General features: G+C 35.2%; 1 protein-coding gene across 7 annotated transcripts in view; it reads left to right on the top strand.

The window, feature by feature from the left end:
- SYCP1 (synaptonemal complex protein 1) overlaps positions 1–27,036 on the top strand; it is a 142,933-nt gene that overhangs the window by 7,798 nt on the left and 108,099 nt on the right. For 2 of the 7 annotated variants that reach the window (XM_055114319.2, XM_008973531.4), the window contains 11 exons: positions 113–247; positions 1,249–1,333; positions 1,874–1,917; positions 2,086–2,139; positions 3,188–3,352; positions 4,384–4,451; positions 5,375–5,448; positions 19,163–19,221; positions 20,738–20,807; positions 21,402–21,475; positions 22,760–22,868. In XM_055114319.2, coding sequence (XP_054970294.2) covers positions 140–247; positions 1,249–1,333; positions 1,874–1,917; positions 2,086–2,139; positions 3,188–3,352; positions 4,384–4,451; positions 5,375–5,448; positions 19,163–19,221; positions 20,738–20,807; positions 21,402–21,475; positions 22,760–22,868 — 910 coding nt within the window. In that variant the 5' untranslated portion in view covers positions 113–139. The remainder of the gene's footprint in view (positions 1–112; positions 248–1,248; positions 1,334–1,873; positions 1,918–2,085; positions 2,140–3,187; positions 3,353–4,383; positions 4,452–5,374; positions 5,449–19,162; positions 19,222–20,737; positions 20,808–21,401; positions 21,476–22,759; positions 22,869–27,036) is intronic. The other 5 variants (XM_003805635.5, XM_055114314.2, XM_055114349.2 and 2 more) reach the window with 3 other exon arrangements.

Consider the following 27,036-nt stretch of genomic DNA (forward strand, 5'->3'; position numbering starts at 1 on the left):
GATTCCTTTTTTTTAGCCATTTAGTTTGTAAACATCACTTTAAAGAATACATAGTGTATTCATGACACTCGGTGAAAAAAAACTTTCCTTCCCCTCCCGCCCCCCGGGACAGTAGATATTTACAACCGTAACAGAGAAAATGGAAAAGCAAAAGCCCTTTGCATTGTTCGTACCACCGAGATTAAGCAGCAGTCAGGTGTCTGCGGTGAAACCTCAGACCCTGGGAGGCGATTCCACTTTCTTCAAGGTAAATTTCCATGTGACTCTTAATTGGACTCTTCTTAACTTTAGGGAAATGAAGAAAAGTGTACTTTCTTCCTGGTGGTGTTTTATAATTATTTCTTCTCAATAAATGGTCTCATTTACCCAAGAATTTTGAATCCCATTGCTTTAAATGAACAGTGAGCATTATTGTGTAGGCATCATTCATTTAAATAATGACTGCTGCCGTAGAACTCTGCATACATAGTGGAACCTGCTTATTTTAATTCTCCTTCTTTTCGTATTTGATTCGTGGCAACTTATAGGACAGATACTACGAGATAGTAGAATATGTTAGGAGAAAATTAGGAAAATTATCAAGAAAAATGAGGACTATTTGGACAAATGCCTATATATGAATAATAATTCGTGTTGTGACTGAGCTTCAGATTTGGCTCTGAGCTTCCTAGTGGATAGGGCAAAGAGGGAAATTCATTTATGTAATAGTGTTATCATTGGATAGGAGGAATTATACCAAGTTTCTTAGGTGAAACAGAGCTTTAAAAAATTATTTAAAAAAATTTATCATGTGGATCCTTATATTGGAGATGCGATGACCCAATGAATATTTTACTTGTATATGCTGTAAAACACTTCTTGTGGCTGCTATAGGCAATAATATATTATTAAATGCTATTCAATAAAGACAATCTTTAATTCTATCAAGGGAAATCATAAACTGAAGAAAGCTACTAATATTGTTCTATACTGCTAGTTAGATTTACTATTATTCTTGAATACCTACAAAGCCATATATTGAGTAATTTATAGTTTAGCTTCATCTTACAAGTGGAAATATCTAATTAGAATTTTTTCTTAGTTTATATAGAAAAGGCATTTGATATTTTAAACACTGTATGTACATTAAAGGATTTGCAATTATAGTAACCTTTTTAAGCAGATGTATATTACATATGTATATATTACACTATTAGTATATCAGAGTGGTATGAAACAGAATATTTAAGAACTTCTTTGTGTCTCTAGAGTTTCAACAAATGTACTGAAGATGATTTTGAGTTTCCATTTGCAAAGACTAATCTCTCCAAAAATGGGGAAAACATTGATTCAGGTAGGAGCATGGAAAAGCAGTGTATCAGCTTATATAGAAACATTGTGTTACATACATCGATAGTTATTGAAAATGTAACATAAGTATTATATAAGTATAATTGACACAAAAGCTAGATATAATACTTAATATAAAAAATAAGGCTGGACACGGTGGCTAACACCTGTAATTCCAGCACTTTGGGAGGGAGGCTGATGGAGGGGGATCACTTGAGGCCAGGTGTTTGAGACCAGCCTGGGCAACATAAGGAGACCCTGTCTGTACAAAAAAAAAAAAAACCAACAAACAAACCCCACCACCCCCAAAACTAGCTGGACATGGTGGCATGCGCCTGCAGTCCCAGCTACTTGGGAGGCTAAGGTGGGAGGATCATTTGAGCCCTAGAGATGGAGGCTTTGAGGCTGCAGTGAGCCATGATGGGCCACTGCCCTGTAGTCTAGGCAACAGTGCCAGATGCCCTCTCTCAAAAAAAAAAAGAAAAAAAAAAGAAAGAGAAAAAGATGTTGGCATATTTAATACCTGTTGTCTTTTATCTTGCAGATCCTGCTTTACAAAAAGTTAATTTCTTGCCCATGCTTGAGCAGGTCAGTTAAGCATAGTACATGTAGATATAATCTGTTTAGGTAATGAACTGCTTATTTGAAGACGAAAAAAGTCTTTAGTTATTGCATTACTAGTCTTCTGTATTTAATTATTATTATTTAGAAGCTCTTATCAGAAGTATTTTCTTATAGAAACATCTATCTTTTTAGGTTGGTAGTTCTGACTGTCACTATCAGGAAGGACTAAAAGACTCTGATTTGGAGGTCAGAAGATTTCCCATTCATATTAAATTTCTTGTAATTGGAATATAACTTATTACCTATATGTATATTTCTTTTGAAGCTTCAAAAGGACTATTATTTGACTAACGTTTTAAGATATATCCTTTAAAACCTTTTTTTCTGCTTCTGTATTTTTTGGGTTATGAAAGTTCCATTTATGTAGAGGAAATTTAATTTTAAACCATAAAATCAAGAAGAGGGGAAACGAGTACTATACCTGAAAATATAGTATCAAGAGAGTATTTTACAAAATCAGCCTTTAATTAATAGATGAAATTGACTGGTTGACTGGTTTATTGTATAAGGAATTTGTAGGACATGCTACATACTTTTGATTTTAGTTATAAAAATATTTCTTATTTATGGCATATAGTGTCTTTAAAATGAAGAGAAATTCCATAGCCTGGTAAGGTACTGTATGTTTGTTGCTGTGATTATGGTATCACAGAATTTAAAATATGTAGAACTTATTTATATATTTTTATAAGAAAAAGTTGTCAACCAGCAAAAATTGATGTGACTAAAAATCTCTGGTATTTACAATATAATGTGGATTTTAAAAAGGCAGGAAATCTATATAAAAATCAGACTTGATGAAAATTATATCTTGTCTTCACTTTTATTTTTCTTTTCATTATATTTTAAACTTCATGTCCTTTAGTGAATCTTCAAACTGTTTGTATAATCAAAGTGTTTCAAGACCATTGTTAAGATTTATAGATTTCTTATAGGGTGATTTATTTTAGCTTTTAACCAGCCAGATTCTGTCACTAACTAAAATATTTTTATGGAGCCATTTCATTTTATTCAGCAAGGTATAATTTAGTCAAGTGACCAATAACTTTAATGAAGTAGTTAATATTGCCTTAGTAGTTTAAAAGAGTTAATGTGGCTTTCAGCATGCTATTAGTGCTTAAATTGAGGAGACATTTGGTCTCAACTATTAGTATATGGATATTTTCAGTAGGCAGCTGTAGTTTGGTTATATTAGAATTTTGAACAATTAATTTTTGAAAACATATTTTAATAGAATTCAGAGAGATTGAGCAGAGTGTATTCAAAACTGTATAAGGAGGCTGAAAAGATAAAAAAATGGAAAGTAAGTACAGAAGCTGAACTGAGACAGAAAGAAAGTAAGTTGCAAGAAAACAGAAAGATAATTGAAGCACAGCGAAAAGCCATTCAGGAACTGCAAGTATGACACAATTTTGCATTGTAAACATAGTATAGTAAATCTAATCATAATACTGTTGAAAGTAGAGTATTAGTTGGGATAAATTGGATTGATCTTGTTTTTGTGATGAATATTTTAAGGATAATGCTTTTTAAAAGTTACATCAATACTGGATACATTTTAACTTTAAGAATGAGCATAGAGGACAAGTTGTATAACGCTTAATGCAAATGATTAGGGAAATAATAAATCACTTTATATAAAAATTGATTTAATGATTCTAATTTATTATAAAGAGTTTCAATTTTTATTCCTATTGATGTTTTATGTAAATATATTCTCTTAGATTACAATAGTTGTAGGTAACACTTTAAATTTGAAACTGTGTAACTTTATTTTTTAAATTTATTTGTGTGAGACATAGTCTTGCTCTGTCACCCAGGCTGGAGTGCAGTGGCACCATCTCGGCTCACTGCAACCTTCGCCTCCCTGGTTCAAGTGATTCTTCTGCCTCAGCCTGCCAAGTAGCTGGGACTGCAGGCTCGAGCCACCACGCCCAGCTAATTTTTATATTTTTAGTAGAGATGGGATGCCACCATATTTACCAGGCTGGTCTTGAACTCCTAGACCTCGTGACCCACCTGCCTCGGCCTCCCAAAGTGCTGGGATTACAGGCGTGAGCCACTGCTCTCGGCCGAAACTGTGTAACTTTATCTGTAGCATAAAGTGAAAAAAATGTTGAGAAAATGTGACATTGTATTAGGACAAAGAAAAAAACATTACTTCAAAAATATTTAGAGAAGATAATATTGCATTAAAATATTGTTGAATGTTTTTTGGAGATGATTTAGCCATCTTTATTTTAGACTGATGAAGGCCATATTCTTAAGGGAAATCATAAGCTATTACAAAAATGTTTCCTTTTTATGTGGAAAGAAAATAATTCTTTTAGACCATTGTGCATTAGTAAAGAAATACTGCTTAATGATTATATTCATGTTTATTTTTGCTAATAAGCAAAATGTGATGAACTGTTCTGTTTTATAAATTAGTTTGGTAATGAAAAAGTAAGTTTGAAATTAGAAGAAGGAATTCAAGAAAATAAAGATTTAATAAAAGAGTAAGTAGTAATTTAATGAATTTGTTCTTTTCACATTTTTTATTCCAAATTTACTACTAAAATAATTCTCAAAAACATTGAGCACTTTCTATATGTTATATCATATGAATTTATAAGTAGAATTATATCTGAGTGCTCTGGAAAAAGGAAGATGTACATTCTTGTGTTTGGCAAACTGTGGTCACTGACTAATAACTTCACTTTTTAAAATGTCAGGCATCAGGAATAAACATTCCTTGGTGTCAAAAAAGATGCCTGATAATTCTGTATCTACAACTACCTATGTATGTTGTCTGTTTCACTGCTGTCTTGAGTACAGTACTTATAAAACAGGACTTAACTTAGTTCCAAGTTAATTCTTACTCAAATTCCTGTTTTTGAAAATCTAACAGTTTATTTCTACAGAAAAATGATAAGTTAGAAAATTAAGTCTAACTGCCACATGTGTTAGTAACTTCAAGATAGCCACAGGTCTCATCATTCACATAATGAATGCCTAATCCGAAAGTTACCTTATTTTGTGTTTTGAAGGTTAGACATATATTAATTTGTTAATGAATGGCCCAACCTATTCTCATTATTTTTCCTTAGGCAAATCTAGACCTGTTTACTGAAAGTTTATTGATAGCAACTTGGGTAGAAACTTGTTAAGGAGCTGTCACTTTTATTTGTTTATTTATTTTAGTGGCCAGTTACTAGAATTTTTACTTTTAAAGGGAAGCAATTACTAAATCATCTTTGCTAGTAGTACAGTCAACCCACTGTTTCTTCATATAGTCATTTATGAATAATGTGATATATGCCAAAGATTATAATATTTTAAAAATTTCTTAAAAATTGTAACAATATATTTCATAACTTATATATTGTGATTTTGCTTTGAGATCAGATTACACACAGGCAAACTCTTTCCTTTTTTTCAGGAATAATGCCACAAGGCATTTATGTAATCTACTCAAAGAAACCTGTGCTAGATCTGCAGAAAAGACAAAGAAATGTAAATATCTTTCTTGTTTTATGTGATTTTATCAATTTATTTTACTGGTAGAGGTGGAGAGGGAAAGAAATTGTCCTTTTAATTTTTGGAACCAATTTGATTTGAACAAATTATATGTGCCTCAGACTATTTTTATATAAGTAATAAGGAGAATCACAGTTCTTTGACTTTTGAAAGCTCAAAATTTTTTGAAAGGTAACATATGTCAAAAGGTATATTCTTGATATTTATAGTTAATCCTGGTTTCAAGTAAGGTATGATTTTGAGACTAACCTCTGTCTGGAACAACTAGGAAATTCAATCGAGAATAAGATACATAGCCATGCTCGTAATAGAAAATACCAGTAGAGGCTTTGCTAAAGCCATTGTATTTATGAATAGTGGTGCAATGTTTATTTTCAATCTAAATAGAATTCTCACATTTTTCCTAAAGAAAAATTCTTTTAAAATATTCTAATATGGTTGTGTTGTGTATGTGAAAGAACAGTTTAAAAATTTTAAAGCATGTTTTCATTTTTTTAAATTATAAAGTAGGATTTTTTTCCCATTTTGATGAAAAATAAAAGTGTGTGATTATAAAATATAATTCTTTATTTTTGCCATAATTTGACACTGGCTTTACTTTGTTTCTGCCAAGAATCCATTGGGAAATACTGTCTACCTGCTTTTTCAGGATATTCTCTATTTTTCTTAGCTAAAAATTTTAATTCGTATCATGCAGCTTACTACTTAACAGCTTGGGCTTAAGGATTAGATAGCCTGTGCTCAAATTTAGACTTTCAGTTTCTGTCCACCTAGGGAGCTTGAATAATTTGAGTAAATTATGTAGTCTCTCTGTCACTCTGTTTATTAATTAAATGCCTCTTAGTATTGTCCTGAGAATTAAATGTTAATAAATATGCTTAGAACAATGCAAAGTGCTCAATAAATGTTGGGTATTTTATTATTATTATTGTCGTTATTTCTAACATTGACTGTTAGGTTTTTTTATTCTTTTTTTTTTTTTTTTTTTTGAGATGTGGTTTCACTCTTGTTGCCCAACCTGGAGTGTAATGGTGTGATCTCGGCTCTCTGCAACCGCCGCCTCCTGGGTTCAGGCTATTCTCCTTCCTCAGCCTCGCGAGTAGCTGGGATTACAGGCATGTGCCACCACACCCAATTAATTTTTTGTATTTTTAGTAGAAAGGGGGTTTCACCATGTTAGCCAGGCTGGTCTCCACCTCCTGACCTCAGGTGATCCTCCCACCTCAGCCTCTCAAAATGCTGGGATTACAGGCGTGAGCCACTGCACCCGGCCAGGTTTTTTATTCTTAGTCCCTGCCTGTATTACCTTGCTTTTCAAAACTCTATGTATCTTCCAGAACGTACCATACCACTACCAGCTCCTCTACTATATCCTGTGTACTCAACATTCAAGATTAATTTTTCTGCCTAGATATAAAAAGTGGTGAAAAGTACAGTGATAGGGTAGAAGGATAGTACATTGGCTGTCTTGCAGAAAATAACTTGGGTTAGAGAGACAAGTCTGATAGTTCTTTTTTGTTCTTTTTTTTTTTTTTTTAGACGAAGTCTCACTCTGTGGCCAGGCTGGAGTGCAGTGGCACAATCTCGGCTCACTGCAACCTCCCGCCCCTAGGGTTCAAGTGATTCTCCTGCCTCAGCCTCCTGAGTAGCTGTGACTACAGGTGCCCGCCACCACGCCGGCTAATTTTTTGTATTTTTAGTAGAGATGGGATTTTACCATGTTGGCCAGGATGGTCTCGATCTCTTGACCACCTGCCTCGGCCTCCCAAAGTGCTGGGATTACAGGCATGAGCCACTGCGCTGGGCGATAGTTCTTTCTTACATTTAGTTTTCAGCTAAGTTAGAAATCAGATGGTGAGGAAGGTTTAGAGAACCCAACATTTTTCAAGGTGGTCTCTTTAATAAACTAAAGTTGAGGTATGTCTTGATGTGACATGTAGAAAGTTTTTTCTTTAAAGTCTTGACACTTGCCTTATTGTTAGTGTAAACTCTATGCAGATTCTTGCCTTAAGTTGTTGACCAGTCTTTTTGTTATTGTGCTTTTTTCTTTCTTTTATTCATTCATTCAATATTTTTTTAGTGCCTGCTATGTCATGAAATCTTCTAGATGCTGATGAAAAACAGCAGTGAACAAAGTCTCTACTCTTACAAGAGTGTATATTCCATGGTGTATATGTGCCACATTTTCTTTATCCAGTCTGTCATTGATGGGCATTTGGGTTGGTTCCAAGTCTTTGCTGTTGTAAATAGTGCTGCAATAAACATACGTGTGCATGTGTCTTTATAGTAGAATGATTTATAATCCTTTGGGTATACACCAAGTAATGGGATTGCTGGGTCAAATGGTATTTCTGGTTCTATTTCCTTGAGAAATCACCACACTGTCTTCCACAATGGTTGAACTAATTTACACTCCCACCAATAGTGTAAAAGTGTTCCTAGGCCAGGCACAGGGGTTCACGCCCGTAGTCCCAGCACTTTGGGAGGCCGAAGCAGGCAGATCACGAGGTCAAGAGATCAAGACCAGCCTGGCCAACATGGCGAAACCCCATCTCTACTAAAATACAAAAAAATTAGCTGGGCGTGGTGGCACGCGCCTGTAGTCCCAGCTACTCAGGAGGTTGAGGCAGGGGAATCGCTTGAACCCGGGAGGCGGAGGTTGCAGTGAGCTGAGATCATGCCACTGCACTCCAGCCTGGCAACAGAGCAAGAGCCCGTCTCAAAAAAAAAAGTTCCTATTTCTCCACAGCCTCGCCAGCATCTGTTGTTTCCTGGCATTTTAATAATTGCCATTCTAACTGGCGTGAGATGATATCTCATTGTGGTCTGGATTTGCATTTCTCTAATGACCAGTGATGATGAGCTTTTTTTCACATGTTTGTTGGTGTCATAAATGTCTTCTTTTGAGAAGTGTCTGTTTATAGCCTTTGCCCACTTTTTGAATGGGTTTCTTTTTTTTCTGTAAAAGAATGAGTTCATGTCCCTTGCAGGGACATGGATGAAGCTGGAAACCATCATTCTCAGCAAACTAATACAGGAACAGAAAACCAAACACCAAATGTTCTCACTCATAAGTGGGAGTTGAACAATGCGAACACATGGACACAGGGAGGGGAACATCACACACCGGGGCCTGTTGTGGGGTGGAGGGCAAGGGGAGGGAGAGCATTAGGACAAATACTTAATGCATGTGGGGCTTAAAACCTAGATGATGGGTTGATAGGTGCAGCAAACCACCATGGCACATGTATAGCTATGTAACAAAGCTACACATTCTGCACATGTATCCCAGAACTTAAAAAAAAAAAGAGTATACAGTCTAGTGAGGGGAGAGGATACAGATCATTAATGAATAAATAAAATATATGTTAGGTGATAACTGCTTAAGGAGAGAATATTTTGGGACAGGGTGATTGGGAAGTTTTTTCTGGTTAAGTGACATTGGGTAGAGACCTGAATAAGGGAGTGGGCCATCTATTTTAGGAAAGAATATTTCAGGCAGAGGAAGCAGTTAAGTGCAAAGTCCCTGAGATGAGAGCCTGTTCAATCTTTTCAGGTCACAATAATGAGGCCACTGTTCTGTATTTCTGACTCTGTATTTTTCATCTTTTTTCTCACTGTACTCCACTCAGGATACTTTTTTCTTTCTTTCTTTTCTTTTTTTGGTGGGGGTGGGGTGGTCTCACACTGTTGCCCAGGCTGGAGTGCAGTGGTTCCATCTTGGCTCACCATAACCCCCGCATCCCAAGCTCAAGCAATCTTCCTACCTCAGCTTCCCAAGTAGCTGGGACTACAGCTGCACACCACCAGGCCTGTCTAATTTTTGTATTTTTTTAGAGACAGGGTTTCGCCATGTTGCCCAGGATAGTCTCAAACTCCTGGGCTCAAGTGGTCTTCCCACCTTGGCCTCCCAAAATGTTGGGATTATAGGTGTCAGCCACTGCCCTGGCCCACATAATTTCTTCTAACCTCTCTTCCAGTTTACTGATTTTCTATTTAGTTAATTCTTGTCTGTTTTATTTTATTTTTATTTTATTATTATTATACTTTAAGTTTTAGGGTACATGTGCACAATGTGCAGGTTAGTTACATATGTATACATGTGCCATGCTGGTGTGCTGCAGCCATTAACTCGTCATTTAGCATTAGGTATATCTCCTAATGCTATCTTGTCTGTTTTAAAATTTATCAGTTGGTGTCTTAATTTGTTATTGTATTTACTGGTTGAGTATTAGCTGGTTCTTTAAAAATTTGTAGTGTCACTTTCCAGAATTTTAAGTTCTTTGCTGACTTTTAAAAGCTCTACTTTTTATCTGTATGAACATAATAAGCATAGTTGTATCCAATAATGCCAATGTCTGCAATACCCTGGGGTCCATTTCTGTGATTTTTTTTGCCATAGATCCTAGTTTTATTGGTTATCTCATCAGCTATCTTAGATAATAATTAATAATTTGAGACTTAGAATGGTTAAATTTTCCTAGTTCATTGAATGTTCGGCAATTCTGGATTATATCCTGGATTATGTTGTGAGAATCTGAGTCCTCTTCAGATTTCCTAGAGAATGTTTATTTGTTTATTTTCTAACAGGCAGTCAGCTCACTTAGGTTTAGAATAGGTTCTGTCTTGCCTTTTCATTGTGGGTGTTCCAATATCAGTTCAATTTTCAATGCCTTTGCTGTGCTGCCCTGGGTCTATTTCATGTATGCTGTACTCAAGGATAGTTCTGGGACTTGGGTAGTGTTTTGTGCAGAGTCCAGTTTGCAAAGCTTTTGCCCCATGCATGTATAGCCTCTCCGATTATCAACATAACTCACCAGAGTGGCACGTTTGTTACAATTGATGAACCTACATAGGCACATCATAATTGTCCAAAGTTCATAGTTTACATTAGTGTTCACTCTTGGTGTTGTACACTCTATGGATTTGGACAAATATGTCTGCCATTATAGTATAATACAGAATAGTTTCATTGCCCTAAAATTCTGTGTTCTGCCTGTTGATTCTCTACACCCTACCCCGGTAACCACTGATCTTTTAACTGTCTCCATAATTATGCCTTTTCCAGAATGTTATGTAGTTCGAATCCTACAGTACGTAGGCTTTTCAGATTGGCTTCTTTCACTTAGTAATATGCATTCAAGTTTCCTCCACGTCTTTTCATCACTTGATAGCTCATTTTTTAAGCACTGAATAATATTCCATTCATTGTTTGCACATACCACAGCTTATTTATCCATTCACCTACTAAAGGACATCTTGGTTGCTTCCAAGTTTTGGCAGTTATGAATAAAGCTGCTATAAATATCCATGTGCAGGCTTTTGTGTGGACATTTTAAACTCCTTTGAGTAAATACCAAGGAGCACAATTCCTGGATCACGTGGTAAAAGTATGTTTAGTTTTGTAAGAAATTGCCAAACTGTCTTCCAAAGTGGGTGTACAATTTTTTATTTCCACCAGCAGTGAATGAGAGTTTCTGTTGTTCTATACTCTCACCAACATTTGGTGTTGTCAAAGTTCTGGATTTTGGCCATTCGAATAGGGGTATGTATTGATATCTCTTTGTTGTTCTAAATTGCATTTCTCTGATGACATATGATGGGAATCTTTTCATGTGATTATTTGCCATCTGTATGTCTCCTTTGGTAAGGTGTCTGTTAAGGTCTTTGTCCCATTTTTTAATCAGGTTGCATGTTTTCTTATTGTTGAGTTTTAATCAACAATAAGAAAAAAGACTTAACAATTTTGAGTCTTTGTATATTATAGAAAACAGTCCTTTATCAGATGTTTCTTTCGCAGACATTTTCTCCCAGTCTGCGGCTTGTATTCTCATTCTCTTGACATTATCTTTTGGAGAGCAGAAGTTTTTAATTTTAATGAAGTCCAGCTCATTAATTATTTCTTTCATGGATTGTATCTAAAAAAAAAAAGTCATCGTGATACCCAAGATCATCCAGGTTTTCTCCTATTTATCTTGGAGTTTTATGGTTTGTATTTTACATTTAGGTCTATGATACATTTTGAGTTAATTTTTGTTAAGGGTGTAAGATCTGTGTCCAGATTCTTTTTTTTTTTTTTTGCATGTAGATGTCCACTTGTTTCAGCATCATTTGTTGAAAAGACCATCTTTTCTCTATTTTATAGCTGTTACTCCTTTGTCAAATATCAGTTGACTATATTTGTTTGGGTCTATTTGTTACTCCTTTGACAAAGATCAGTTGACTATATATATTGGGTCTATTTCTGGACTCTCTATTTTGTTCCCTTGATTTCTTTGTCCTTTTCCCCCACAAATCCCTCACTATGTTGATTACTGTAGCTTTATAGTAAGTCTTGAATTTGAATAGTATCAGTTCTCCAACTTTGTTCTTCTCCTTTAATATCGTGTTTGCTCTTCTGAGTCTTTTGCCTCACCATATAAACTTTAGAATCAGTTTGTAGATATCCACAATATAACTTGCTGAGATTTTTATTGGGATTGCATTGAATCTGTAGATCAAGTTGGGAAGGATTGACATCTTGACAATATTGAATCTTCCTATCCATGATCATGGAATCTTTCTCTATTGATTTAATTATTATTTGATTGTTTTCATCAAAATTACATAGTTTTCCTCATATAGATCTTGCACGTTTTGTTAGATTTGTACCTAAGTATTTCATTTTTTTGTATACTAATGTAAATGGTATTGTGTTTTCAATTTCAAATTCCACTTATTCATTGCTGGTGTATAGGAAAATGATTGACGTTTGTATAGTATATTAATCTTGTATCATGCAACCTTGCTGTAATTGCTTATTAGTTCCAGGATTTTTTTTGTTAATTCTTTCAAATTCTCTGTATAGACAGTTATGTTATCTGTGAATAAAGTAGTTTTTATTTCTTTTTTCTCAATCTGATTCCATTTGTTTCCTTTTTTTGTTTTATTGTATTAATTAAAACTTTAAGTACAATGTTGAAAAAGAATGGTGAGAGGGGACATCCTTGCCTTGTTCCTGATCTTAGTGGGAAAGCTTCTAGTTTCTCACCATTAAGTATGATATTAGCTATAGGTTTCTGTAGATATTCTTTACTAGGTTGAGCAAGTTCCCTTCTATTCCTAGTTTACTAAGAGTTTTTATCATGAATGGGTGTTGGATTTTGTCAAATAATTTTTCGATATCTATTGATACGATCTTGTAATTTTTTAGCCTGTTATGTGATGGATTACAATAATTGATTTAAAATGCTGAGCCAGCCTTGCACACCTTGACTGCATCCCATTTGGTTGTGTTGTATAATTCTTTTTATACTTTTTTTTTTTTTTTTGAGACAGGATCTTGCTCTGTCACCCAGGCTGGAGTGCAGTGGCTATTCACAGGCATGATCATAACTCACTATAGCCTTGAACTCCTGGGCTCAAGTGATCCTCCTGCCTCAGCCTCCTCGGTGGCTGAGACTATAGGTGTGTGCCACTGCACCCAGATAATTTTTAAAATTTCTTTTTAGAGATGGGATCTTGCTATGTTGCCCAGGCTAGTCTCAAACTTTTGGCCTCAAGCAATCCTTTCACTTCAGTCTCCTGAGTAGCTGGAATTGGGATTATAGGTGTGGGCCACTGTGTCAGGCTCCTTTTATATATTGTTGGATTTGATTTGCTAATGTTTTGTTGAGTATTTTTGCATCTATGTTCATGAGAGATATTTGTCTGTAATTTTCTTATAATGTCTTTGTCTGGTTTTGGTATTAGGGTACTGCTGGCATCATAGAATGAGTTAGAAAATATTCCCTCTGCTTCTATCTTCTGAAAGAGATAGTAGAGAATTGGTATAGTTTCTTCCTTAAATGTTTGTAGAATTCACCAGTGAAGCTGGCAGGCCTGGTGCTTTCTGTTCTGGAGGGTTATTAATTATTGACTTAATTTCTTTAATAGATATAGGCTTATTCAGATTGCCTGCTTTTAATTCTGTGAGTTTTGGCAGTTGTGTCTTTTGACAGTTGGTCCATTCCATTTAGGTTAGCAAATCTGTGGGCATAGAATTGTTCGTAATATTTCTTCATTTTAACATCCATGAGGTTTGTAGTGATGTCTCCTTTTTCATTTATGGATTAGTAATTTGAATCCTCTCTCTCTTTTTCTTAGCCTGGCTAGAATTTATTGATTTTATTGATCTTTTCAAATAACCAGCTTTTGGTTTCATTGATTTTTTAAAATATTGATTTTCTGTTTCCACTTTCATGGTTTTTACTCTAATTTTTATTACTTCTTTTCTCCTTCTTACTTTGGATTTAATTTGCTCTTCTCTTTCTAGTTGCCTACAGTGGAAACTTAGATGATTGATTTCAGATTGTCGTTTCCAATTTGTGCATTCAATGCTATAAATTTCCCTCTCAGTTTTTCCTGTATCGCACAGATTTTGATAATATGTGTTTTAATTTTCATTTAGTTCAAAATATTTTTGAATTTCTCTTGAGATTTCTTCTTTGACTCAGGTGGTATTTAGAAGTGTCTTGGTTAATCTCCAGGCATTTTGTGATTTTCCAGCTATCTTTCTATTATTTATTTCTGGTTTAATTCCATTGTGATCTGAGAGCAGATACTGTACAATTTATAATCTTTTAAATTTGTTAAGGTGTGTCTTATGGCCCAGAATATGGTCTATCTTGATGAATATTCCATGTGAGCTTCAGAAGACTATGCATTCTGTTATTGTTGGATTAAGCAGTCTGTAAATGTCAAGGTGATTGATGGTTTTATTGAATCCAACTACAGGTTAAGCAGCCCTAATCCAAAAATCCCAAATCTAAAATACTCCAAAATCCAATTGAGTGCCAAAATGATGCTCAAAGGAAATGTTCATTGGAGCATTTCAGATTTTGGATTTTCAGATTGGGGATGCTCAACTGGTAAACACAATGCAAATATTCCAAAATCTAAAAAGAAATCTGAAATCTGATATATTAATTGTCCTGGTCCCAAACATTTTGGATAAGGGACACTCAACATACATGTCTTACTGATTTTCTGCCTGCTGGGTCTGTCCATTTCTGATAGAGATGTTGAAATCTTCAACTATAATAGTGGATTAATTTATTTCTCTTTGCGGTTCTACCAGTTTTTGCTTCACGTATTTTGACACCATATTATTAGGCCTATACATGTTAAAAATTGTTATATCTCCTTGGAGAAATGACCCAAAAGCATTTTATTTTTATTTATTCATTTATTTTTTGAGACAGGGTCTTGGTCTGTTAACCCAGACTGCAGTGCAATGATGTGATCATAGTTCACTGCAGCCTTGAAATCCTGGGCTCAAGCGATCTTCTTACCTCAGCCTCTTGAGTAGTGGGGACTATAGGTGTGTACCACCACTCCTGGCTAATTTTTCTATTTTTTGTAGAGAAGGGGTTTGCTACGTTGCCTAGGGTGGTCTCGAACTCTTGGGCTCAAGTGATCCTCCATCCTCAGCCTCTCAAAGTACTGGGATTACAGGCATGAGCCACTGTGCCCAGCTCTAAAAGCATTTTGAAATGGCCCTCTTTATATCTGACAACTTTCCTTGCTTTGAAGTTGGCTGTGTCTGAAATTAATATAGCTACTCTTTTTATATGATTATTTGCCATCCGTATGTCTCCTTTTGTAAGGTGTCTGTTAAGGTCTTTGGCCCATTTTTTAATCAAGTTGCTTGTTTTCTTAATGTTGAATTTTAATCAACAATAAGAGAAAAGACTTAATAATATTTGAGTCTTTGTATATTATAGATAACAGTCCTTTATCAGATGTTTCTTTTGCAGACATTTTCTCCCAGTCTGTGGCTTGTATTCTCATTCTCTTGACATTCTCTTTTGTAGAGTAGAAGTTTTTAATTTTCTTTTGATTAGTGTTAACATGCTTTCTTGTGATTAGTGTTAATATGGTGTATCTTTATCCATTTACTTTTATTCTAGATGTGATTTTACATTTAAAGTGAGTTTCTTATAGACAGCATGTAGTTGGGTATTGTTTTTTGATCCACTCTGACAATCTCTTAGTTGGTCATTTAGACTATTGTCATTCAAAGTGATTATTGATATAGTTGGATTATTATCTACCACATTTATTACTGTTTTTCTATTTGTTGTCCTGTTCTTTGTTCCTATTTTTGACTTTTACTCTTTTTATGCTATTTGTGGTTTTAATTGAGCATTTTATGTGATTCCATTTTCTCTCCTTTCTTAGAATATTAGTTATACTTCTATTTTTAATTTTTAAAGTGATTTCACTAGAGTTTGCAATATATATTTACAGTAATCCAAGTCGACTTTCAAATAAACCTCTACTGCTTCAAGGTTACAATGAGTACCTTATAATTCTTTCCTCCCATCTTTTTTTTTTCTTTTTTTTTTTTTGGATACAGAGTCTTGTTTTATTGCCCAGATTGGAGTGCAGTGGTGCCATCTCGGTTCACCACAACCTCCACCTTCCGGGGTCAAGTGATTCTCGTGCTTCAGCCTCCTGAGTAGCTGAGATTACAGGTGCCCACCACCAAGCCCAGCTAATTTTTGTATTTTCAGTAGTGACGGGGTTTTGTCATGTTGGCCAGGCTGTTCTTGAACTCTTGACCTCAAGTGTTTCACCCTCCTCCACCTCCCAAAGTGCTGAGATTATGGGCTTGAGCCACCAGGCCCGGCTGGCCTCCTCCCGTCTTTTGTATCATTGCTGTCATTAATTTCTTTTATATAAAGCATAAATAAGCATTTATAATCTAATACATTGTTGCTATTTTTTTATTTGTTTGTTTTTTGTTTTTTGAGGCAGAGTCTCATTCTGTTGCCCAGGCTGGAGTGCAGTGGCATGATCCTGGCTCACTGCAACCTCCGCCTCCTGGGTTCAAGTGATTCTCCTGCCTCAGCCTCCCGAGTAGCTGGTATTACAGGCATGTGCCAATTTTTTTATGTTTAGTAATATGCTAATTTTTGTATGTTTAGTAGAGATGGATTTTCGCCATGTTGGCCAGACTGGTCTTGAACTCCTGACCTCAAGTGATCCAACTACCTTGGCCTCCCAAAGTGCTGGGATTACAGGTGTGAGCCACTGCGCCTGGCCCATTATTGGTATTACTATTTTTGACAAACTTATATGTTAGATCAATTAAGAATGAGAAAAATAAAAGTTATTTAGCCTTCACTTATTTCTGTGTTGATGCTCTTTTTTTTCTTTCTTTTTCTTTTTTCTTTTGGCAGAGATGGGGTCTTGCTATGTTATCCGGGCTGGTTTTGAACTTCTGGCCTCAAGTGATCCTCCCACTTGGGCCTCCCAAAGCACTGGGATTACAGGTGTGAGCCACTGAGACCAGCTGTTGCTCTTTTTTTCTTTATAGAGATCTGAATTTCTTACATAAATCATTTTCTTTCTCTTTAAATAATTTCTTTTAACATTTCTTGGAAGGCAGTTCTGCTGGCAACACATTCTGTCAACTTTTGTCAAAGAAAGTATTTATTTCTTCACTTTTGAAGGATAGTTTCTCAAATTACAGAATTCTGTGTTGCTGGTTTTTTCTCTCAGCATTTTAAATATTTTACTCCATTCTATTCTTGCCTGTGTGGTTTCTGAGGAGGAGTCAGATAGAATCTTTCTTTTTGCTCCTCTGTAGGTAAAATGTTTTTTTTCCTCTAGCTTTGTCTTTGATTTTTTGTAGTTTGAATGTAATATGCATAGGTGTAGTGTTTTTGGCATTTATCCTGCTTTCTGTTCTCTGAGCTTTCTGGATCTGTGACTTGGTGTCTGAAATTAATTTAGGGAAAATTCTCAGTCATTATTGTTACAAATGTTTTTTATGTTCCTTTTTCTCTTTCTTCTCCTTCTGGTATTCCCATTATACTTTTTGTAGTTGTCTCACAGTTCTTGGATATTCTGTTCTGTTCTTTCTAGTCTTTTTTCTCTTTGCCTTTCAGTTTTTGAGGTTTCTGTTGAAATATCTTCAACTTCAAAGATTACTTTCCTCAGCTGTGTCTAGTCTACTAATAAGCCCCTCATTTCTTCGTTTTATTTTGTTTAGAGACAGCGTCTTTCTATGTTGTCTAGGCTGGTCTCCAACTCCTGGCCTCAAGTAATCATCTTGCTTGAGCCTTCTGAGTGGCTGGGATTATGGGAATGAGCCCCCACACCCACAAGCCCTTCATTTCTGTTACAGTGGTTTTGATATGTAGCATTTTTGTTTTGAGTCATTCTTAGAATTTTCACCGATCTCTTTAAATTGCTTATCTATTCTTGCGTGATGTCTACTTTATGTACTAGAGCCCTTAGTATATCAATCATAGTTGTTCTAAATTACTGGTCTGGGATAATTCTGACATCCTTAACTGTATCAGAGTCTGGTTCTGATGCTTGTCTTGTCTTGTCAAAGTGTATTTTTTGCTTTTAGTATGCTTGTATTTTTATTGTTTTGGATAGCTACATATGATGCACTGGGTAAAGGAATTGTTGTAATGTGCTGGTAAAGTATAGGGGGAGGAGTGTTCTATAGACCTATGGTTAGGTCTCAGTTTTTTAGCAAATTTTTGCCTCCAGATAATGAACTTCATAAATACTCCTCAGCCCTTGCATCCCTCTCCTCCTTAGGTGGGACAAGGTGGTAGAGTGGGCTGCAGTTGGGAATTTCCCATTTTCCATCTGGATGGCTAGAGGGGGATGGAGTTGGATATTTTCCTTACTTCACATGGAAGGCTAGAGCTGTCTGGAATTGGGTATTTCCCTTCCCCCAGGTTAGTTAGGCTCTGACAAATTCCCAGCAGATTTTGCTCTCCCAAAGGAGACCTTGTTAAGAACGGGACATATTGGTATAGTTCAAAACGGCTTTTCCTGTTAGAAGCACAAGGGGATGTTTTTCCTATGTTCATTGTGAGAAACCTGGTAGAGCTCCAGAAGGTTAAACTCACAAGAATCTGGGGCCTCTCTGATGACTGGGTCTCCACAGAGGTTTTTTTATTTTTATTTTTTGAGATAGAGTCTCACTCTGTCACCCAGCTCACTGCAACCTCTGCCTTCTGGGTTCAAGCGATTCTCATGTCTCAGCCTTCTGAGTAGCTGGGACTATAGGCATATGGTACTATGCTTGGAGAATTTTTGTATTTTTAGTAGAGATGGGGTTTTACCACATTGGCCAGGGTGGTCTTGAACTCCTGGCATCAAGCAACCTGCCAACCTCTGCCTCCCAAAGTGCTAGGATTACAGGCGTGAGCCAACACACCCAGCCTCCACATAGTGTATCTCTCAGATTTGTTTACACTGAATTTCCAGCAATGTGTCAATTATAGTTCAGGTTTTCTTTCCCTGACTCTTGTTCCCACAGAGTTTTCTGCTTATGGGTTTCTGCCCTGCTAAGTTGTAATTCTCTCTGTGTTTGCCTGTCTCTCCAATTTTGGGGTAGTAGTTTGCCCTGCGACTTTACTTCTCTTAAGGATCTGAGAAGAGTTGTTAATTTTTTAGTTTGTTCAGCTTTTTACCTGTCGTTAGGATGGAGCAGTGACTTCTAAGCTTCTTCACAACAGACTGAACCCAAACAGCTTTTGATGCAACTTAAAAAGACCCAGTAATTATTTAGATAACCCAATGTTCATCATTAACACAGAATTTTAAATATTTTAATGTTTTCTGGAGGCATTTTGAGTATTGTCTTGTTGACATCTTATTTTAAAATTTAATCTTGAAATTTTTATATTAACAATAGATGAATATGAACGGGAAGAAACCAGGCAAGTTTATATGGATCTAAATAATAACATTGAGGTGAGTGTTAATGAAATCTGAGTATTTTAAACACAGGAATTTCTGAGTAAATTAGAGCGATTGCTACAAAGATATGGACAACTATTCTTACTAAAAAGATTATTATTTATTTGTTGATATATTATTGTATCACTAATAAAATTCCTAAGGTTCTATACTATGAGCATTAATGTTATGTAGGAGCTTTTTGATTTACATGTTAGTGACATCACTTAATTTATCAAATATTTACTGCCTTTTGTCAGAAATCAGCACATTGTGACACATAACTATTAATTTGAAAACATATAAAGTATTATTCATCTGTGTCTGGCTTCTGTTTACATTTGTTTTCTCATCTCCCGTCATTGTCCACTTTGCTTTTCTGCTGTAGTCACTCTTTTATGTTTCTCAAATTTGCCAAGCTCTTTCTGATGGTGGTTCTTTGAATTTGTACACTTTGCAGAACTTTTATGTCTAAGATCTTATGCACATTTCTAAACTTCATTCTGCTTTTTTGTTATTCTCCCCTTAATACTTTATCTAAAATTTCTATTTGATTATTCCATATATATCCACCTCATTTAACTTTTCTCAAGAGCACATAAAGCTGCATGGCATGTATTTGATATATGTGTGTGTGTGTGTGTGTGTGTGTGTGTGTGTATTTGTATTCTTTTTTACACTTTATTGTAAGGTCCAGTAGGGTAGAGACTTTGTCTTCTTTTTTTTTTTTTTTTTTTGAGACAGAGTCTCGCTCTGTCGCCCAGGCTGGAGTGCAGTGGCGCAATCTCGGCTCACTGCAAGCTCCGCCTCTCGGGTTCACGCCACCCTTCTCCTGCCTCAGCCTCCGGAGTAGCTGGGACTACAGGGGACCGCCACTACGCCCGGCTAATTTTTTGTATTTTTAGTGGAGACGGGGTTTCACCGTGTTAGCCAGGATGGTGTCCATCTCCTGATCTCGTGATCCGCCCGCCTCGGCCTCCCAAAGTGCTGGGATTAGAGGCGTGAGCCCCCGCGCCCGGCCGAGACTTTGTCTTCTATTCCTATTACCTAAAACAGTTCCAGGCACATAATAGGCACTCAGTAATTAATTAATTAATTAACCTGATTTTACAAAGCAAGATTTGTTGAATGCCGAATGAACACATGCTGCCAGATGATGGAAGTGTAACTTTGGATTCATGGGGAGAGGCCTCACATTAGTGGAGAAGACATAAATAAATAAGCACAAATAAATACAAAATTACAGATTTTGATACATGCTATTAAGTAAATGGCTGGTGTACCAACAATCCATTTGCTGCTATTTTGTATTGTATAACATGTTGCCAGTGCATTTAAGCATCTGGGAAACTAACATAAGGCCCTCTTAATACATTTTTAGTAAGTAATTCAAATTACAGTGTTTTAGTTATTCCAAATTGTGTGGTTTTAAATTTAATGATCACATGATACAAATTTGGTAATATTTTCATAGTTTGAAGAAAGCTATTTAAAAAAATTTAAGTATGATTCTTAAAACTTTATATTTCAGAAAATGATAACAGCTTTTGAGGAACTTCGTGTGCAAGCTGAGAATTCCAGACTGGAAATGCATTTTAAGTGTAGGTATAGGGATCTTACTTAATTTTTATATTACTGTTTTGCTATTTATATTTTTATCAGATTCCGTTAATGTCTTCATCTCTTTAGCCTGATGCTCTGAACTATTTTCTATTTTATTTATTTCTGTAAGCCCCTCTAAATCTTGTGGAATGTGGCAGGGAATTAATATTTGTTAAAAATAATTTTGGGTTTTAAAACTACATCTTTCATGAAATCAAACTAATTTTATTTTTTTTTTAGAAATGTGATTTGGTCTCTTTTTACATATCTTGGTATAGTATGCATGTTAAAATAATTGTATATGTATCATATTATATATATTTAAAACCTGTTGTTTCAGATTAGTGTGTTTTAGAGAATAAACTTTTATATATAAGAATTGTAGAATTTTAGGTTATTATAACTGATATTATTTATATTTACTATTTTACTAAACAGGAGGAAAATAGCAATATTAGCTCATTACAAACTTTTAGAGTTTAATATAATTTAGAGATAAATAAGGAGGTGAAATAAACTTTAAATTTTGTTTGTAATAGAAATGTTATACAATTATGTTATGACATTACAGTATATTTGTTTTATTTTTAAAGTAAAGGAAGATTATGAAAAAATCCAACACCTTGAACAAGAATACAAGAAGGAAATAAATGACAAGGAAAAGCAGGTTTTTTAAAAAACCAACTCTTTGTATTCTTTATATTTGCTAATTCATTAAAAACTTAAAATTTCAAAAGAAGTTTATATTTACTGAAAGTATGATAAATTCCTATGAGAGAATGTTAATATTATACATATATTAATATTTAGCCTTTAGACTCACTTAATTTTCATTGACTCAAATATGTACTCACTCTAGCTTTTTTTGGGTTTTAATCAATTATTCTTCTATAATATTTATATCAGTGGGTAATAGGATATTGCCTCAAAATATATTATTTTGTGAGAACTTTTGTTCAGACAAAAACTTCATGAAATGTATAGATGATCATTGACTACTCAACTTACATTTTGCAGTTTGTTTTGAAATGTGCTATTCATAATACCAATGAAGAGGAACTAAAATATTCTGTTGCGTCTTTCTTTTTTCTTTTTTAGCCTAAGAAAACAAGACACAGATGTTTTTTATATTAATGTCATATAGTGGAAGACTTGAAAATGTTAACTCTATATCCTTTGGCATTCACAAGAATGTTTCAGATTATTATTATGCCATCTCTATCAGTTTCAAGTCTTCTGCTTCTCAAATGGAAAGCAATATATATAATAGAATCCTCTTCTATTTCTCACTATATTTGCAGTTTTTCTTGTCTGATTTGCCACAAGATATCTTCTAATATGGTTAACAGGGATATCTACTTCATAATTTAAAAAATTAATTCACAGTACAGAGAGGATAATAAAAACCACAAAAATAGAGTGAAGTACTGAAACGCTTTTTGGAGTTCTAGGTGCATGGGCAGAGCTTACAGATTGTTGGGCTTCCTTGTAAAATGATGGCATGGCCAGCTAGTGTTTTTGCTGAGGACTCCTAAATGTCATTATTCGTAACACTTTTTTTGCTGGGGGTTTCTAAATTCTTGCTTGTGGATATAAACTTGGCTGATGGCATTCTGGAGCTGAATTGGGCAGGATAGCAAAGACAGACTGAATCTTACCATTATGTATGTTGACTTTTCCATTATATATACCCCCACCCATCCCTGTGCCTGGAATACCGATGTTTAGAGATTGCCTTTTTCAATTTGATATGCCACTGTCTCTTACAAAGATAATAGGGCCAGTTCTCTGAACTACATTGGCTGCCAGGGAGTAGAGACCAGGGTGGGAGGGTTAAGTGGACCAGCTGAAAAGCATGTAGACAATTACACAAAATAATTGTAGGTATTATAAATGTTAAGGTGTCATATTTAACTTTTCATATGGATAATGTATTATTTAAATATTTTAGGTATCACTACTATTGATCCAAATCACTGAGAAAGAAAATAAAATGAAAGATTTAACATTTCTGCTAGAGGAATCCAGAGATAAAGTTAATCAATTAGAGGAAAAGACAAGTAAGAGTTTATATAAGATAATATAATGTGCCTTATGTATTCCTCTAGTTATGTTCTAAACATTGACTTTCATTACAAGTTTGTTGTAATGCTTTCTAGTACTGTACTTCTCAATCTGAGTTGGTTCGGTTGGAGGAGGGCATAATAGATTAACCTGGGGAGCTTTTGTAAAATACATGTACTCTTCTTTTCCTTTTTCCATGCTCTTACCTTTTTCAAATGTTTCAACTATATGCTCCACAGAGACAGAGACCTTGTCTTTTTTGTTCACTGACTTGGAACTGTTGCATTCCAAGTGCTGAGAGCAGTGCCTGGCACATATAAGGCACTCAAAATTAATAATAATATTATTTTTTTTGAAATGGAGTCTCACTCTATCACCCAGGCTGGAGTGCAGTGGCACAATCTTGGCTCACTGCAACCTCTGCCTCCCGAGTTCAAGCGATTCTCCTGCCTGAGCCTCCCTAGTAGCTGGGACTATAGGTGTGTACCACCACGCCTGGCTAATTTTTGTATTTTCCTAGAGACAGGTTTTCGCCTTGTTGGCCAGGCTGATTTCGAACTCCTGTCCTCAGGTGGTCCACCTGCCTCAGCCTCCCAAAGTTCTGGGATTACGGGCGTGAGCCACTGCGCCTAGCAAAAATTATTTTTTGAATGAACAAATCATATGGGAGCATGATGGAGAGAGTTACTAATTTTTCCCAGAGAGAGACCTTTAGAAAGGCATTAGGGAAAAATTGTTGAACTGTTTAAAAGTTTACTAGACAGTGAACTGGAGTAGACAATACAGGTGGAATAAACGGCTTGTGCAAGTCATGGAAGTAGGAATGTTAGGGTATATTTTTAGTAAACTGACTGGTGTGGCAACATCTTATTGAACTCAGACAGATGAAATTGTAAAAGATTTGGATCCCTTTATGAAGGATCCTGAGTGTTATGTCATGTTTAGACTGTCTTATTAGGGAATATTTTTCAAACTTTTTTAAACGGCAGGACACTTAGAATGCATAGTGTTTGTGAAACACCATGCACCTTCCAGAACATTATAGGGATATTATGGCATTTGTTGTTTTTCTATTCTTCAAAACATTCTCTTGTCTTCACATGGCAAATAATTATCTGGTTTCTGCCAATCTATACCTGCTAATTTCATCTTACTGTCATTACTATATGATATACTCCAGATATATTGAAATAATTTAACTTCATCTATATTTTGTGCCCTTTCAATCCCACCCCATGCTTTTGGCTACTTCCTGTACTCAAAATGAATCTCTTCTCTCCACCCCAAGTCTGTTGGCTAAATTCTTAGTAAGGGCATAAACATTACCTGTTTGTCCCCTGGGACTAGGAGTGTCTTGAGGAGGGATTGGGTCTTAAATATCTTTGTAACTGTAGTGTCCAGTATATGGTTTTGCACATAATATGAGTTCAATAGTTGGATGAATGAAATAATATTTAATCTTATCATATAAACTGAAAAAAGTAATAAATAACTGTAATTCTATATGATTCCTGTAGACTCATACCCACTGAAGTGTGTTCATTTAAGTGACTTTTCATTGTTTTCCATAGGTATGTATCTTCCACTTGTTTTTCTCTGTGTTCAGTGTGGATATTTTTTACTGATCTGTTATCTAATCCTGGCTGTGATGTGTCTAATTTGCTTTAAACCTATCTACTGAATTCTTAACTTTAAATGAATCATGTATTTTTCATTTTGAAGTTTCCATTTGATTATTTAAGAGTCCAATTCTGTGGTTAAGTTTTCTCCTCTTTTAAAAATCTCATTTTTCACCTCTTAAATATATATTCGTCATTGATATTTTATAGCTATTCTCTGTTTATTTCAATATATGTCTCATCTGTTGGTTTATTTCTATCGTTTCTTTTTTAAAACTATGGTAAAATACGTGTAACATAAAATTTACCATCTTAATCATATTTAAGTGTCCAGTTCTATAGCATTAAGTATGTTCACATTGTTATGCAACCATAACCACCATCTGTCTTCTCCAAGAACTCACCATCCAAGAACTCTTTTCATCTTGCAAAATGGAAACTCTGTACCCATTAAAAAATAACATCCCATTCCCTTCTTCCTGCAGCTTCTGGCAACCACTATTTGATTTTCTTTCTTTTTACTTTTTTTTTTTATTTTGCTGTTTGGGCATTTGTTGTTATCCTTTGGTGTGCCCTGTAATTTTTAAAATTAAATTCTGTACATTGTAATAAGAAAAATCTTGGAGCTTCCCGATGATGTTGTCTTTTCTCTGCTGGAGAGAAATTGGGGGTGTGTTGGGCTGATTATCTGATTCCAGTTAGAGACTGAGCTAAATGAAAGGAAACTGGCCAAGTATATAAGGTTTTTCAGGTTTTCAATTTTGTTTCTTCAGCTCTTTGAGACCTCTCAAAAGTAAGCTGGCTTTTCTGTACCTTAGCAACAGGCCTCTGCCTGGGTTAAGACAGCATCTTAGTCTTTTGCTTATGCCCAGATCGGCAGATGTCAGTTGTACTTTATCAGTTCACTTTCAGCAGTTTTCTTTTAAGAATCTTAGCCCGTTTAGTCCTTTTATGTCATTTTGTCTTTTCTGGTTGTTTCCACCGTGAGAGTTGGTATGCTACTAACTACTCCACCCTGCCTAGAAATATTCATTTAAATTAATTATGATCAACTAATTTTTGTTTTCCTTTTTAATGTTTGCTTGTTATTGCCTAATTTATTTTGTCACTTGCTAATAATAGTTGGTTCTTAAAGAGTATTAATTATCAAAAATTTAAATAGATAACAATTAGATTTTACATGATTTCATTATTTCTTATGGCTGAACAGTATTCCAATTTGTGTATATATATATATATATATATATATATATATATATACACACACACACACACATTTCTTTATCCAGTCATCTGTTGATGAACACTGGTTGATTCCATATTGCTATTGTGAATAGTGCTACAATATGTGTATTTTAGTTCTATAGACGGAACATTATTATTACTGTTTTGTACAGACAATATTTATTTCGTTTTACCCATGTATTTTTTTCAATTTCTTTGCTCTTTTTTTTGGTATCTTAAACTTTTCATTCAGACCATTTTCTTTCTGTTTTGAAGAGGAATATTTAGAATCTCCTTTAGTGAGAATATGTTTGTGATTAGCTGTCATAGATTCCATTTGTCTGAAAATTTGTTTATTCATTCTCATCCATAAAGGATATGTTTGCATGATATGTCTTTCTAGGTTGGCACACTGTACATTATTTCTAGACATTTCTTTTAGCACATGGAAGGTATTATCCTTCCTTCCTTCCTTCCTTCCTTCCTTCCTTCCTTCCTTCCTTCCTTCCTTCCTTTCTTGATGGAGTCTCGCTCTGTTGCCCAGGCTGGAGTGCAGTGGCACAATCATGCTCTCAAGTGATCCTCCCAACCCAGCCTCCTGAGTAGCTGGGATACAGGCAGATGCCACCACACCTGGCTAATTTTAACATTTTTTGTAGAGACAGGGTTTCACTGTGTTGCCCAGGATGGTCTCAAACTCCTGGGCTCTAGCGATCCTCCTGCCTTGGCTTCCCAAAGTTCTGGGATTACAGATGTGAACCACCACGCCTGGCTTACTTTGTTGATTTTAAGAAGTCAGTAATATCTTTTCCCTCTCTTATGGATTTTCAGATTTTCTTCATCTTCGATTTTTAGCATTTACAGTATAATATGTTAACTCATACGCTTAGTTTTGTTTAATAGCTTCTTCAATCTGTAAATTACTGTCTGTTACTATTGTTTCTTGGAAATTCTCAACAATAATCTCTTTAGATATTGTATTTGCTCTACTTTCTGTTTCCTCATTTTCTGAGTAAGAAAAAAACATGGAAAAAACCCGTGTTGCATCTTGGGAGGCTGAGGTGGAAGGATCACTTGAGCCCAGGAGTTCGAGGTTACAGTGAGCTATGATTGCTCCATTGCACTCCAGCCTGGGTGGCAGAGTGAGACCCTGTCTCAAAACAAACAAACAAACCAAACAAAACCAAACCTGAAACCAAAATAAAAACCTTCATTAATTTTCTAACTCTTCTTTGACTCTTAATCTCTTTTTTCTATTTCAACAGTTTTGCCTTTCTATACCTTATCCTAATTTCTTTTTACCTATATTGTAATTCACTAA

The sequence above is a fragment of the Pan paniscus genome, chromosome 1, assembly GCF_029289425.2.
Source record: "Pan paniscus chromosome 1, NHGRI_mPanPan1-v2.0_pri, whole genome shotgun sequence".
Lineage (NCBI taxonomy): Eukaryota > Metazoa > Chordata > Mammalia > Primates > Hominidae > Pan > Pan paniscus.